This window comes from Thalassophryne amazonica, chromosome 10 (assembly GCF_902500255.1).
Source record: "Thalassophryne amazonica chromosome 10, fThaAma1.1, whole genome shotgun sequence".
Classification (NCBI taxonomy): domain Eukaryota; kingdom Metazoa; phylum Chordata; class Actinopteri; order Batrachoidiformes; family Batrachoididae; genus Thalassophryne; species Thalassophryne amazonica.
The window spans coordinates 94,028,037-94,044,999 of record NC_047112.1 but is presented as its reverse complement, the minus strand read 5'-3'; the positions used below and the strand labels follow the sequence as shown (position 1 = coordinate 94,044,999).

Here is a 16,963-nt window from a genome sequence, read left to right as displayed (position 1 = left end):
TATCCCAGAAATTCTGACTTCAGCACTGGATGGAAAAATGTTTTATTGTGTTTCCTATTTATAGAAGTGAATAAGAGTCAAATTTAAACCCAAATCAGTGTTTCTGAGAACTAAATGGTATATTGGTGATTTAATGAACAGTACAGCTTTACTTGTATCAAATTTATTTTAGTTTATTTTAAGACACTATCAGTTGTTATAAAAGCACAACTTGCTGACGTCCAATATGTAGATAAATGTAGAGAGATAACATTAACAGTCCAATGTGAATATGTCGTCTTATCAAATTAGTAATAATAACACTTTATTGTAATCCATGTAACAGACTGTGTTATAGTTTTGTCATCTTTCCAATATGGGAAAATAGTCTTTTCTTACAACTTGTATCACAATGATGCAGGTTGTGTAAAAAGACTCTTCCCGGGAGTTGGAAAAATTGACCTGACCCAACAACAATAACAAAAAAATATTATTGGAGATTTTTTAGAGGGTGGGTAAATAGACCTGAAAATGCACCAGAATACATCAGAGAGCAGCTGAGATTTCAAATTTTTCTGGGGGAGAACCCCTCAGACCCCCCGCCTGGGGCTTTGCCCTTCCGCCCTTGCCAAAAATTTCCATTTTTAGACTGCCATTTCGAAAAATGTCATTTTTGACAGCACTAGAGTACTTGGATCAAGTGTTTCATCTTCTTATTGAAAAGAACACTTAAAAATTGAAACAAATTTTGGTGATTTGTTCCAAAATTGCACCTTGTTTTTTCTCTAATGGGTGATTTCAGTGTAATCACAGGCACCAACAGAACTGCTTAGGACTGCATCCTCCTCCCAAATCTGGCAACTGTGTTAAAGTGACTCTGTGCCCCTTGACTTTGCCAAAAGCCAGAGGATACGAGTTGCTGAATTCTAATTTCAGCTTCCAGAGAAACATCACTGGACAAGTTATTACAGTAGCGGTAGTGTAGCTATAGAGGGTTGATCGTGTTATCGTGGAAATATGCTTAATACTCTTCCAGAAATGAAGGGTCTACAGAAATGTGCCGTTTGTGATCCCTGACCACGGGTGTGTTGTACCTTCCCTACAGATTCTGTTGAAGTCTGGTGGACTGCCGTGTGAATAAATTCTGAGATTTAGTGTGACTAGATTTGGATATCCGTTTGTTTCGAGGGAGTTCATACACAGTCTGGGTGTAAGCGTTGAAGACATGGACTCAACAAATGACCTAAATTGGAATGTGGGAGTTCTTTCATCACATGATTTGAAAACCTCCGGGGATTGCACTGCAGTCGCCATTGTTCACAGGATGAGGTGTTGCACAAAAGTTGTGCTGTGCCCAGTTTCTCCAGTGACAGCCACAGAAACTCCCTCTGAGTTTGTCTGGATGTCTTAGTGGCGTTTCTCACTAATCTCCTTCCTGCACAGTCGCTCAGTTTTTGCTAACTGCCTACTCCAGGCAGATTTGCTGTACAGTACTATACTGTGTGTAATTTTTAATGATTGACATAAATTAAGTCAAATACATATTGAGTGACCTGGAAATATCATGAATCCCTGACTTGTATTTTTTAAAAGTAAGATGTAAAAGTGATGATTTGTATTTGCAAAAATCCTTGAATTTATTTTGTCCAATTACTTATGGTGTATGAAAATGGATGGACTCTATAAAAATGGCCCTAATTCTTAAATGATTGATAATTTTTGGTTAATCTCATTGAATTAAATCTGAAAATCTGCAGTACATTCACATCTTGACTCTTTCATTTCAACTCTATTGTGGTGGTGTAGAGAGGCAAAATTACAATATTGTTGGAGTCCAAATACGTGCAGAACTAAATATTTTTGAAGGAGAACGATGGTCTGAGTCTCTAAGGCCCTGGTGCTTTCAGTGTCAATATAAGGTTTGTATATCTGGACACTAACCAGTGATCTATGGCAACATTGGGATGTCTTTGGTGCTCTGTCTCGCCAGATAATCTTTGGGGACCACTGCACTGATTTTGTGTCAAACAAACCTGTACAGAGGAAGATTCATTTGAGGCCTCCCGCTTCTGTTGCGAGGGAATGTCAGCTGCAGCATGAGGCCAGGAGGCATACTTTCCTGAGCATGTTACAGCATGCAGCTTTCTCTGTTCTGAGGACCCCAGCGAATGGAAGAGACCCAGGGGACACCCATATATCACCCAGCTTTGACACTTAAATGGTTACGTTAGCAAGCGGGGGGGGGGGGGGGGGGGGGGTGCTCTGGCTTTTTTTTGTCTAGATCGTTTACAACTGGCACTCAGGGTGGTTCTGCAATGTGCAGAATGTGGATTATTTAAACTAGTTTCTCTTGTCTCTCTTTCTGTCTCCCTTCCTCCTTTTTTTGTGTGGGTAGTTGTTATCAGAGACGTATCCATGCGTAAGTTTAAATCAGGATGTTAATTATTTCAAACTTGAGCCTTTTCCGTTAATCATTTACAGACTGCTGTCACATGAAAAGAAACATCTATTCTTGCCTGTAATATAATCTTGCCTTTGTGGAAAAAAGGAAAAACAATATATTTGATTTCCTGATCAGTTATTACCGAAACCATGGGAGAGAGATTCTCCAGACACTCAGGTTCTTTGTTCTCCTCTTTCCTCTCTTTACCTCTTCTCATATTCTGGCCCTTCTACACCCAGACAAAAAACAACAAAGGTACGCCCTACGTGCCTTGGGGGGCTGAGACATCTGCCCTGACAATGAACATGCCACCATTCTACCATTGTACTAAACAACAAGCAAAATAAGTGTCACAGAAGAGATAACTGGTGTTGATAGTTGTATCTTCATAGATTCTTAAACTTTTGTTTTTGTAAAAATTTATCTAAATATGTATGAGCTAGGGATGTGGAGATTAATCGAAGCGAATCGGCATCGAGATGCAAACGTGTGCGATGCGAGTGTATCGATTCATTCAGTGTGTATCGATTCAGTTGATGGACAAAATCACGATGAATCGGTCACTGCATGCTTTCATTGGTATTTTTTTTTTTTCTGGCGCACATTGAATGCAACACGGACGGAACCCTGAAAGCACATTTCCACCACAACAAATCTATTTCAAAATGGAGGCCCACGACAACAGCGCAAGCAGTTGTAGGAGATTTTTGATGCATCTAAAACATTTAAATCAGGCGTCTGGAATTATTTCAGCTTTTTTTTTTTTTTTAAAGATGGGAAACTTGACAAGACATAGGTCATTTGCAAAGAATGCTGTGGCCACCGCTGCACCCCCTAACTCAGCAAAACTGGTGAGAAAGTATCTCAAATTGCTTTTGCCTAGGCTGTACTTTGTCAATGAGTGACTCACTTTAAGTCACTCATTCAGTGACATTGTTTACTGTTTACTGTACTGTTTAAGTTCTGACAGTGTGATCAAACAGGTTCCAAATATGAGGGAACCGATTCCTGTTCCTTAATGTTGAATCTGGTAAATTTGCAGCTTACAAGGAGTAAAACAAATTATCTGCCTCTAGTAGAATCAGAACAAGAAGAAGAATACCATAGTACTATACCGAATTGCAGCTTCTTATTTTCTATTTAAATTTTTGGTATAATTTCTTTGCATCATGTTGAATTGCATCGTATCGCACTGTATCGCATGGTGAGTAATTGAATCTCCATCAAATCAAATATATATCAAATCGCATCGAATCAGGAACAGGGGTGAATCTTATAGTCAGTATTGTCATGTATCGCTATATGTGTCATATCTCTGGTAGTGTATCGAGATGCGTATCGAATGTTGTGAGTGATGAGATTCACCTGCCTTGTATGAGCCAGTCAAATCAATTTTTATGTCATAAATTGTTTGAATTAATCTTGTTTCATTTCCTTTTCGGCATCAGCTAGAGTACTGACGGGGACTAGAAGGAGAGAGCATATCTCACCTATATTGGCCTCTTCATTGGCTTCCTGTTAATTCTAGAATAGAATTTAAAATTCTTCTTCTTACTTATAAGGTTTTGAATAATCAGGTCCCATCTTATCTTAGGGACCTCGTAGTACCATATCACCCCAATAGAGCGCTTCGCTCTCAGACTGCAGGCTTACTTGTAGTTCCTAGGGTTTGTAAGAGTAGAATGGGAGGCAGAGCCTTCAGCTTTCAGGCTCCTCTCCTCTGGAACCAGCTCCCAATTCAGATCAGGGAGACAGACACCCTCTCTACTTTTAAGATTAGGCTTAAAACTTTCCTTTTTGCTAAAGCTTATAGTTAGGGCTGGATCAGGTGACCCTGAACCATCCCTTAGTTATGCTGCTATAGACGTAGACTGCTGGGGGGTTCCCATGATGCACTGTTTCTTTCTCTTTTTGCTCTGTATGCACCACTCTGCATTTAATCATTAGTGATCGATCTCTGCTCCCCTCCACAGCATGTCTTTTTCCTGGTTCTCTCCCTCAGCCCCAACCAGTCCCAGCAGAAGACTGCCCCTCCCTGAGCCTGGTTCTGCTGGAGGTTTCTTCCTGTTAAAAGGGAGTTTTTCCTTCCCACTGTAGCCAAGTGCTTGCTTACAGGGGGTCGTTTTGACCGTTGGGGTTTTACATAATTATTGTATGGCCTTGCCTTACAATATAAAGCACCTTGGGGCAACTGTTTGTTGTGATTTGGCGCTATATAAAAAAAATTGATTGATTGATTGATCTTTAAACTCTCATAAAAGATAAAAAGTCAGAATGAGGCTCTTGAAAGACTTTGTGCACGAATGTTAATGTTGTCAGGTAAAAACGATTAGAATACATTAGATTAGATAAACCTTTATTGATCCCTTAGGAAGACTTCCTCAGGGAAATTGAGGTTCCAGCAGCATTGTATAGTAGCACACAGGGTAAGAAGCACACTGAGTATCAAAGTGGGAAAAAAAGAAAGCCAGTTTTCAAATATAAATATAAATACTGCTCTTATTCTTACTTACTGGTCCAGAATGGGAAAGTTATAGTATGCTAATAGCTGGCTTCTTCATCTGGGCTTCTTCTGTGCTGCGTATTCTGCTACTGTATGTGGTGTTGCCCCCAGTGGTGAACCAAAGGCGAGCAGGGCCATAATTAGTGTGCTGTAAAAAAAGCTCCCTGGTTTTTCATGAAGTATGTATTTGAAGGTCAGTAATATCATGGGAAATGAATGTTTACATTAAACAAAGAATTGTTTGTATCGCATTAAATCAAATTGTTCCATAACAAGTATTGTTCTTGAATCATATCATAGCCCATGTGTTTATAGTAAACACGGTACGTATCATTTTATGAGTGAGAGATGCACACCCCTGCTCGTAGTGCACATTGTTTTGCCTCCCTCGATACTCCGAGTGTAAAATAGATGAAAATACAATGATAGTTGAATCTGAGGTTGGCTTGCTTGCTCAGAGGTTCACCATAAGAGGTGGTTCCTTCTGGGGCATGGACAGGCTACAGGGACATATTGTGTGTCCCAGAGTGTGGCTTTTTTCCCAGGACACCACCATGACTCACATCAACCACTGGTTTGGAAAGTTACCCCTCTTCACTTCCTCAGTGTAATGGCCTATGGAGTCGTCACCTGACTTTCATCAACCAGACAAGTCATCACACCACACCTGTGGTTATGAATAAGCCACCGGGATACAAAGCCACATGTGTGCATTCTGTCCTATGAGTCATGGTCACACAATATGCCATGGCACTGAGGAAATATTTTTTATCATGCAAGTCAACAAACCTAAGAGTGCAAGAGATTGACCAGAAATGTTCCTGGACATCTTTACTTTCTTTCCTAAAGCCACATGGATCAGAATATGACTGATTACAATTGTGTGGTGTTGATGTTAGTTCATGTTTTTCACAATAGAAGAGTCACTGTTGTTTGACAATCCACATTTCCCTTTCATTGACAGGTACACATTTGCACAACTGGACTAATCGTGACCCCACCCCCTAGTAGTCCTGTTACTACAGCAGCAGTCTTCACATTTCCTTCAGAGACAAGCTACACGTCCGTGCATGTGGTAGGTGGAGTAACCTACAGCTTTTATAGCACCTGTTAACACCATAAACAAAGTACCCACAAGTCTGGCTGCTACACTGTTCAGTGCTTGCATGGACTGGGTGTTGGGTAGGGTCGTGGAGACTAGGGATGGGTATCGAGAACCGGTTCCTTTCGGGTATCGTTAAGAAATGATTCGATCCACTGTCAATAAGCTTTTTGCTTAACGATTCCCTTATCGGTCCTTCAGAGTGGCTGTTGTTTTGGGGGGTGTTTGTCAGGAAAATGATCATTTCTCTACATTGATTACAGACCTGCAGCGGGTCTGTAATCAACTTTTCTGCAGCTTTGCTTTGCTTTGAACCTTGAACCAATCGAAGCAGTGATTCGCAGATCGAAGCAGTGCTTCGATCTATGATTCGTGGATTCATTGTTTTATTTCGCTTTATCCTAATTTTTCTCCGCTAAAAACCTGAAGAGCATATGTCTGTGAGTAATATTTAATATTTTTATGTTAAACCGACCTGTTATGGTCTTCTGAAACAGTTGATGTATTTTATAAATTAAAAACGGGACTGATGCTAATGTGTTAGCATGTCTATGGCGTTTTCAATGTTACAGTTAGCATTAAGCTGTTCGCATCAGCACGTTTGTGTTGATTTGTTATCTGTATAATTAATGGCTCAGCGTTCGTTGTCGTAAAAGAGTCAATATGTAATTTTTTAAATTATTTTTATTCATATATTAATAATAATAGCAACAACAATAATAGTCTACATAATAGACAGTAATAGTCAATAATAATAGACTAATAATGTTACAATACAATTTTATAGAAAGAGACAAAAAGAACCTAATGAAACAAAACACAACAGAAAAGATAAAACCATCTAACAATGAAAATAAATAAATACATACAGAAATAAATAACTTTTCTGTGAACACCTAGTGACTCTTATGCCGCGTTCACACCGGGCACGATCAGACGCTACAAATTTGCGGGGGTCGCGTGGCGACGGACGCGAATCCTTCGCCCAGTGTGTCGCTCTGCTTGGGTGGACTTTCGCTGCGAAAATTCGCTCCAATGCGTCATCAAATAGGAGGAGCTTCCATTCCGCTAGGCATCAAGTCATCATGGCGGACCTTGATCACACGGAGCGAGTTGTGGAAAGCTCCCAATACAGGGAGTATCATTATTTGCTGCAGGCGCTGCGTCTGGATGATGGCCGCTTTCAGTGGTCCTTCCGCCTCTGCGGGACCCAGTTTGAGGACCAACTGTCCCGTTCACGTGCACACATGTAAACAATAAAAAAAAGAAAAAAAAAAAAGAAACTCCGCTGCTTGCTGCAGCTCGCTCTTCCCCCCCAAAAAACTCTGTCATAATTGTGTTTAGAAACCAGTCACCATTTGTTTTATTATACATCTGTGTAGTTAATTAATAAAATATTCTCCAGAGACGATTCACTCACGCGCGCGCGTAGAAAAAAGAAAAGGAAAAAACTCCGCTCCCCGCTGCTGCAGGGCTGCTGCTCGCTCCAAAAACTCTGTCATAATTGTGTTTAGAAACCAGTCACCATTTGTTTTATTATACATCTGTGTAGTTAATTAATAAAATATTCTCCACAGACGATTCGCTTGCGCGCGCACGTAAAAAAAAAAAAAAAAAATGAAAGGAAGAAACTCTGCTGCTTGCTGCGGGGCTGCTCCTTGCTCTTTCCCCAAAAAACTGCCATAATTGTGTTTAGAAACCAGTCACCATTGCTTTATTATACATCTGTGTAGTTAATAAGTAAAATAATCTCCACGGACGATTCGCTCGTGCGTACGTAAAATAACAAGAGAAAGAAACTCCTGTCCCACTGCTGTGGTGCTGCTTCTCGCTCCAAAAACTCTGACATAATTGTGAAATAAAGGACAAAAGAGACATAAGTCCTGCTCACAGGCTGCTACCAGAGACAGGACATGTTCACATCTTCAGTCAAACTCCAGACATCTCCACGTCACTACATATTCAGTCCCTGATTGGTCATCGTGGCGCGAAGAGACGAAAAAGTTCAGATTTTTCAACTTGGGGAGGAGGGCAACGCAACGTGATGCGATGCAATATCGCGCCACAAATGCGCCAATCACTCAAAATCGCTTCACTCGCATCGCTTCATTCGCGCCCATCACGTCGCGCTGCGTGACTTGGCGCCAAAACGCGTCGTTCCATAGGGATTACATGGCAACCTGTCGCTGCTATCGCTCGCGTCGTACCCGTTGTGAACGCAGCATTACACCTCCACTTCATCCCTGTTTTATTTAAGTTTAATGACAATTTTTTTCAGTCAAACCACATTTTCAATTTGTTCATTTCTTCAGTGATTTCCTCCTGAACTGTCTGCCAAGCTAGAAAACTGCTGCATCCAAGTAAGAGCAGAATATTACTGGAATGAATTTGAATAAGGAAAGTTGTTTTTTTTTTCTCACCTAAATGGATGCTGCACTCACTGCAGTTTATTGTCTGGAATAGTCCCAGATTGCATTTCAGAGCTTCTGGTATTCAAACATTTCCGTGCGGGTGGTGTTGGGGGTAATTTTGGGTTTCAGCTTTTTTTGTTTTCACCACTTTCATCCCTGAATGTCAATCATGAGTCACTCCTCCGTTCTGTTCACACAGCTCCAAACGCTGTGCGGCTCTCTGCCGAGTCAAGTTAGAATGATAGAGTCCAGTCGGACTCTATCATAAATTTAAAGCAAAACGCCACTTAAATCAAATGACACCTCTTTGCAAACATTGTAATACAAACAAACTGCAATCAATCAAAATGTTTTTTCCTCCCAAAACAAGATGTCCTGCACTGATGTGCAGCAGGCGACTGAGCTCAGCTCAAAGGTACAGAGAGACATTCACGCCAAAATGTCTGAAAGGAAATGATTTTGACAAAAACTAGACATTTTATTTATTTTTATTTATGTCCGGAGATCAAGGATCTAGTGACCAATTTTGTGACCGATTTGCGGAATCGATAATGACATCGATATCGATAAAATCTTATCAATACCCATCCCTAGTGGAGACCAATAACTTATAAGGATTTACTGACCTTTACCTCTCAGACGATGTTGTGGTCTTTGTGGAATCAATAGATACTCTGATTGCAGCACTTGAGAAGCTGAGTGATGGATCAGAGTAGCTGGATTTGATTGTCCTGGATCGAAATTAAAATTAACGACTTCCTGATTCTGCTATCAGAAGTGTATCTGTATGTGATGAAAGAGCTGAACTGGTAGAGTAGAGGTCTCAAACCGGTTCCAGAAAGGGCCGAGAGGGTGCAGGCTTTCTGTGCAACCACCCATTCCAGCAGGTGATTTCACTGATTAACATCTAGGGCTGTCACGATTAGGAATTTCTGGAGACGATTAATTGTCAGACAAATAATTGCGATTGACGAATATATTGTCTATTTTTTTCTTTTTTCCCTTCTTTATATTCTACTATCGTAGTGTAATTACACAACTCTGGAAGAACGTTCGGCTTCTGTGAGTGGAGAAACTGGGAATAGTGCAACATTTTTATTTTTATCTTCATTTTACATACAGTCCCAACTTTTTCTGATTTGTGGTTGTTTCTGTTGTTGTTTCTGAAATTGTTTCTCCTCATCAGTCACGTTTTGTGCTTAAACACTACATTAAGCTCAAGATTGAACAAATAAATACCTTTGGAAAATAACAGCTGTTAAAGTTCAGAGTTCTCACCTACTTTTTGTGATCTGTGCATCTGAACATCACCACAGCTTCTCCATGTCAGGGTTTTTTTTTTACCCGTGTATGTGTAATTTTTTTCTCTGTTCATTCATATATTCTCATTTTTAAATATGTTTTTAAAGATATTTGACCGTTTATTTCATCTCATGATCTCATAAATTCAGTATACGACGTGCACATGGTGTGAACAGGACGGTAACAGCAGAATCACACCGGGAGAGAAAGTTCAAAGGACGGATCGCTCCTCACCCTCCATGTTATTGTCCTGCCTTAACACGAGAGCGAAACAGAGTGAGCAATGACGTCAGATTCTGAGTCGTTTTATGCTTTGTGGACAAAATAAATAATTCACGGTAATCGCGAATATGAAAAATAATCACGATTGGCGAATATTGTAATAATTGTGACAGCCCTATTAACATCACTTTGAGCAGGTGAAATCAGTTAATCAGTGAAATCACCTGCTGGAGTGGGTGGTTGCACAGAACGCCTGCACCCTCTCGGCCCTTTCTGGAACCGGTTTGAGACCTCTGTGGTAGAGGCATTTAGTTGTCTTGGCAGTGACATACATGTCTCCGGGTCCTCTGCCTTTAAGATCGAGAGGTACCTGGGAAGAGCTTATGGAGTCATGAGGTCACTGGACAGAGGTGTTTGTTGATGCTGATATCTTTGCAAGCGAACCAGGGTTCAAGTCCTGGTGCTGCCTGTCTTGCTGTATGGTTGTGAGACTTGGATGCTAACCAGTGATCTATGGTGATGACTAGATGTCTTTGGCACTAGGTCTCTTCGTAGGATCCTTGGGTACTGCTGGAATGACTTTGATCAAAGGAGCAGTTACTAAAAGAGACAAAGATAAGGAGTATCACTTGCATTGTGAGGGAGCATCCGCTATGACGTTTTGTCCATGTGGCCCATTTCTCTGTGTATGATCCAGCACGTCTGAGTGTTGAGGACCCCAGAGGTTGGAGAAGGCCAAGGGGGTGCCTATATGGTTCACCTGGCTGAAGCAGATAGTGTCATTTTAGAGATGTAGGAATGGACCAGTTGTCTGCCTGGATGGTTGCCATCTGAGACTCAAGAAGTTCCATGGTGGTGTAGATGTGGCAAAGTCCAGCATCAGCGCATGCTCCCAGACTTGATATGACCTCTTCAATACAGAGGTTATTCAGTTTGTTCATTCAGGTATTGTATGCAGGAAATGAGTATGGCACAGTGGGGTAGTACAGTTTCATGAGCTTTTTGGCAGATACAGTAGTGTTCAGAATAATAGTAGTGCTATGTGACTAAAAAGATTAATCCAGGTTTTGAGTATATTTCTTATTGTTACATGGGAACCAAGGTACCGGTAGATTCTCACAAATCCAACAAGACCAAGCATTCATGATATGCATACTCTTAAGGGTATGAAATTGGGCTATTAGTAAAAAAAAAAAAGTAGAAAAGGGGGTGTTCACAATAATAGTAGTTTGGCATTCAGTCAGTAAGTTCGTCAATTTTGTGGATCAAACAGGTGTGAATCAGGTGTCCCTTATTTAAGGATGAAGCCAGCACCTGTTGAACATGCTTTTCTCTTTGAAAGCCTGAGGAAAATGGGACGTTCAAGACATTGTTCAGAAGAACAGCGTAGTTTGATTAAAAAGTTGATTGGAGAGGGGAAAACTTATACGCAGGTGCAAAAAATTATAGGCTGATCATCTTCAATGATCTCCAATGCTTTAAAATTGACAAAAAAAACAAAACAAAAAACCCAGAGACCCGCAAAGTCCCTCTGTTAAATAAAAGACGTGCAGAAGAGGTTACAATTTGCCAAATAACACATCAACTGGCCTAAAGAGAAATGGAGGAATATTTTGTGGACTGATGAGAGTAAAATTGTTCTTTTTGGGTCCAAGGGCTACAGACAGTTTGTGAGACGACCCCCAAACTCTGAATTCAAGCCACAGTTCACAGTGAAGACAGTGAAGCATGGTGGTGCAAGCATCATGATATGGGTATGTTTCTCCTACTGTGGTGTTGGGCCTATATATCGTATACCAGGTATCATGGATCAGTTTGGATATGTCAAAATACAAAAAACTGTGGTTATACAACTAAATACTAGTTTAGTGATTCACAGGATTGCTAAAAAAAGCAGTTTGAACATAATAGTTTTGAGTTTGTAGCGTCAACAGCAGATCCTGCTATTATTGTGAACACCCCCTTTTCTACTTTTTTTTTTTTTTTTACTAATAGCCCAATTTCATAGCCTTAAGAGTGTGCATATTACGAATGCTTGGTCTTGTTGGATTTGTGAGAATCTACTGAATCTACTGGTACCTTCTGGTACCTTGTTTCCCATGTAACAATAAGAAATATACTCAAAACCTGGAGTAATCTTTTTAGTCACATAGCACTACTATTATTCTGAACACTACTGTATCTAGTTTAATATGAATGTTTGTCTACAGTCCACTGAGACAGTTTCCGTGTTGCTTTTCATCAATAACGACAAGATACATTTTTACTTTAGCCTGTTCATTTGTGAAACGGGCATTAATATGGATTTAGTTTAAAGTATGCTCATGTTTTCATGACACAGTTTGAGTCAAAGCAACTCAACATAAACACAGTTTAGTCTTTCCTGTGCAAAGGGTTTCCATTTTTAGATGTGCTACATTTTATGAAGGTGTCCAAATATGTCTTTTTTAAAGTTCAATTTAAAATGGACCAACTTCATGAAGTATATTGTGACATCCTCCTCCCAAGAAAAACACCTGAAAATGATCACGCTTCCTCTCTCTCTCTCTCTCTCTCTCTCTCTCTCTCCTCTCTCTCTCTCTCTCTCTCTCTCCTCTCCTCTCTCCCTCTCTCTCTCTCTCTCTCTCTCTCGCTCTGTGTGTGTGTTGGCGTGTGGAGTTTCTGAATGAAGCAGGAATGTGCACACAAAAGCTTGATCTTTTGTCTGCTTCACTTGGGAACTCTACATGATGTTTTAGTACAGATGATTTCTGTAGCCTGCAGACAACCTAATTATCACAGCTCAAGCATCAGAGGCAGCACACATCAACACACACACGTCAACATGTGCACATACCACGAGGCTGTCTGAGCACCCCCCATTATGGAAGCGTTGACACTGCTGCTAACTGCTTGAAATTTTGAACATGTTCCAAGATAGTGCTGTTGATTTTGAGATCACTCTGACCAATTTTGTTTCATCAGTTTAAAGTAATATATCGTGATTTGTTTTTCCTTGAGCTTGTTGATTTTATTATCTCTGCCAAGGATGTAATGCTTTCACTTACATTTGTCTGATTGTTTTTCTCTTAGCCAGAAGACTCAAAAGGTATTGAACAGATCTTAGTGAAATTTGGTGATCTGATAGGACATGGTCTGGGAAACAAGTGTTTCATTTTTGGAGGTGATCCAGAAAATATTCTGGAACTGAAATCCAGATCAATGTTTAGAACATAGCATTTAACTTGATATGTAATGGACGGATTTCAGTTAAATTTGGTGAGCAGATGGACATTGTCTTAGAAAATGAGGGTTTTTGTTGTGAATTTGATCCAGATATTTTGGATCCAGTATCCAGAAGGTGTTTTAAGCATTTGGGAACATTTAATAAAAAAGCCAGTTTGCAGTGAACGTCAGTAACATTTTTGTGAAAAAATGACTGTCCCAGGAAATAACTTCAGTTTTGAACATATTCTAGATCTGAGATCCAGAAGGATGTTAGAGATATAATACCATTGAAATCAAATAGTTATGAATGGCTCTTGATGAAATTTTATGAGTAAAAATACTTTGAAACCCAGGCTTGGTGTTTGATGCTAAAAGCAAGTGAAAATGTGTATTTCGGCAATGGTGAATATGTGGCCTTGGCCGAGGTTTGCGTTCTCTGAATGCCTTCTAGTTTTGTCTGTAATCTCAAGTAGTTGAATAATTAACCAAGAAGCACACATGGAGGATAAAAATAGAAAAAGTTAGGATTAAGGACGTATAAAGGAAGGAAGGAAGAAGGAAGGAAGTCAAACTCAAGTTTTTTTTTTTGACATCACAGAGGTTTAACAAGGGAAACCACGTGAGTCAGTGAGAGCTCTTTTGTGGCTGTTGTTCTGAAGTATGTCTACAGTTGTGCTTTTCATTTCATATGGTCCCAATTAAATACCGCCATGGATTTAACAGTCAGCTATGTGGTCTCCTAGCAACAAACAAACACGAACAATGAGAGATTCTCAGTTTCAGCAACGAGCATATCGTGTCTGCCAAGTAAGTCAGACCCCCACCCCACCCCACACACCCCCAAACCTTGTGCCCCGTCAGCCGTCAGTAAACTGGAAGGATTAAACCAAATGACAGGTGATCTCTCGTTTCTTATTCTGTCCATTTGTTGCTCAGAAATGAACCGATTTCTGTATTTATGAGACGGACACCTTTTTATAAGTTTTGTGAACCTTTTTTTGTCTTTCTGTTAGATGCAGACTTGAAGGAAATAGTTTATTTGATTTGCATGTTTAATCCTCTTCAACTGCTAATGTGATTAGATGTTTGTTAAATGGGTTTATTTATCTATCTATCTATCTATTTATTTATTTATTGAACATGTACAGGATACTCTCCCGCCCCCGCCACCTCCTCCTCCACAGTCCTCTGTTAGCGGAGCAGCACATTCATTGGCGGCTGGACAGAGACCCTCCCCCAGCATCGGCGACCAAAGCGGCAGACAGAGACCCACCGTGTGAGTTACAAAAACGGCACCACGCTATAAACAGGCAGCTTTATTAAATGTGCAGTGAAATTTCAGAAGCAGTTTGGGCACTGTTGGCCGGGGGCGGGGTTGCAATACACATGCTCATTTCAGATGGAAGGTCTTCTCCTGGGAGTGACTCCTCAGCTGTCAGCGTAAAACTGCAAAGTGTCAGCTCGCACACACATGAAGGGGTCAAATGTAAGGGTGAGTGTCTCCTGGGTGCAGTTGGAAATGCTCCATGTCACCTATGACCTCTGACACTACCCCCTCATTCTAAGCACCATTACTCCTCAGAGACACTTCACACACCTGATAAGAATTAGCTCCCCTTGTGCCTGCTCTCCTGTGGTCGTCTGTGTCTTGCCTGTGCATGCGTGTCAGACACAGAGTCATTTCTAATTCCTGTCTCCTGACAGTGTTGGAGTCGGATGGAAAACAGGCCACCTGAGAGTGCAGTCATGTTGAATTCAGTGCTGTAGAGCGATGACCCACAAATTACTTCATCCTCCAATGCAGATTAACTCTGTCAGACAGCTAACTGTGCTGTGGGATGATGACAGTTTGTCACACCAGGATAAATCCAGAAGAAATGACACGACATACACCATTTTGAACCGCTTGTGTAAGGGGGGGGGGGGGGTAGAACCATAATTTAATTTGAGATATTCTGGAAGCCTTTCATGCTTAGATCTTTATTTGTTTTGTATCTAGCTACGTGGCACTGTTCCCGTATACTCCTCGTAAAGATGACGAGCTGGAGCTGAGGAAGGGAGAGATGTTTCTGGTGTTGGAACGCTGTCAGGATGGCTGGTTCAAAGGCACCTCTATGCACACTGGAAAGATCGGCGTGTTCCCTGGGAACTACATGAGTCCAGTCAGCAGGTCCGTCACTTAATGTGCATGTCAACATAGTTTTGTTCTGTTCATCTTACAAAGAATTCCATGAACAAAGGGTGTATAGTATGCACCTTGTAAAGCAATTTTATATTCTGGGCTACATGAATAAATTAAATGGACTGTGTCCAGTTAATATCACAACTAACTGTTACAAAGTGAAAATTGATTTTAAATTAATAGATATAACTGCACAAACAGTCAAAAGCTTGGAAACACTTTAATAAAAGCTAAAAGAAATAGACCAAGAGTATGCCCAAGCAGTCAACATGTTTTTACCCTACAGTCGGGTCCATCAAGGTGTCTTGTGGGAGGTGGCGCGATAGTACGGGGTAACACTTCTGCTGCAGCAACTGCACCCAGTCTCTGCATGTCCACTTTCTTGACAATTCATCAGACTTGTTTCCGGTATGTGTTGGACTCTGCCAGGGCTACTTCTTCCCACCAATTCTTTTCATGATTTTCATGGACAGGATTTCAAGGGATTGGAGTGTGTCCAGTCTGGTTATGTCAGAATTACATCTATGCTTTTTGCAGATGATGTGGTTCTGTTGGCTTCATCAAACAGTGACCTCTGATGTGAGCTCGGCAGGTTTTGGAGCAGAGTGTGAAGTAACTGGGATGAGGGTTAGCGCCTCCAAATCTGAGGCTATGATCCTTTTTCAGAAAAGGGTGGATTAGCTCCTCTGGGTCAGGGTAGAGTTACTGCCCAATGTGGGGGTGTATCTCGGGTTGTTCAAAAGTGAGGTTAAGATGGAGCTTGTTAGTTTCTTAGTAGAGGTGCACCGATCGATCGGCCACCAATCATTATCGGCCGATCACGTTTGATCGGTGATCGGCAAAATGCGCCGATCAAAAGGACCGATCACAACAGTGCACAGTTGTTTTTGGGGGTGTTTGTCAGGAAAATGATCATTTCTCTACATTGATTACAGACCCTTCAGCAGGTCCGTGATCAACTTTTCTGCAGCGCGGCTTTGCTCTGAACCTTGAACCAATCGAAGCAGTGGTTCGCAGATTGAAGCAATGCTTCGATCTGTTGCTTCGTTTATACTTTCTTTCTTTCTTTCACTTAATTTTCCCCCGCTAAAATCCTAAAGAGCATACGTCTGAGTATTATTTACCTTTTCTATGTTAAACCGACCTGTTATGGTCTTCTGAAACAGTTGATAGATGTATTTTATAACTTAAAAACAGGAGCGATGCTAACACGTTAGCATGTCTATGGTATTTTCAATGTTAAAAGATAGCATTACACATTTGCAGCTGTCATCACGTTCGGATGCATTTGTTTTCAAATTGTAATATTTCTTAAATTTATTTTTGTTTATATATTAATAATCTAATGCTTATTATATACAATTTTAGAGAAAGAGACAAAAATAACCTGAATAGAAACACAACAGAAAATATACGAGGGCTGTCAATAAAGTAACGGTCCTTTTTATTTTTTTCAAAAACTATATGGATTTCATTCATATGTTTTTACGTCAGACATGCTTGAACCCTCGTGCGCATGCGTGAGTTTTTCCACGCCTGTCGGTGACGTCATTCGCCTGTGAGCACTCCTTGTGGGAGGAGTCGTCCAGCCCCTCGTCGGAATTCCTTTGTC

General features: G+C 40.7%; 1 protein-coding gene across 2 annotated transcripts in view; it reads left to right on the top strand.

The window, feature by feature from the left end:
• sh3rf1 (SH3 domain containing ring finger 1) overlaps positions 1 to 16,963 on the top strand; it is a 128,724-nt gene that overhangs the window by 102,180 nt on the left and 9,581 nt on the right. For both annotated transcript variants that reach the window (XM_034180545.1, XM_034180544.1), the window contains exons 6-8: positions 5,890 to 6,000; positions 14,318 to 14,445; positions 15,169 to 15,339. In XM_034180545.1, the coding sequence (XP_034036436.1) occupies positions 5,890 to 6,000; positions 14,318 to 14,445; positions 15,169 to 15,339 (410 nt within the window). The remainder of the gene's footprint in view (positions 1 to 5,889; positions 6,001 to 14,317; positions 14,446 to 15,168; positions 15,340 to 16,963) is intronic.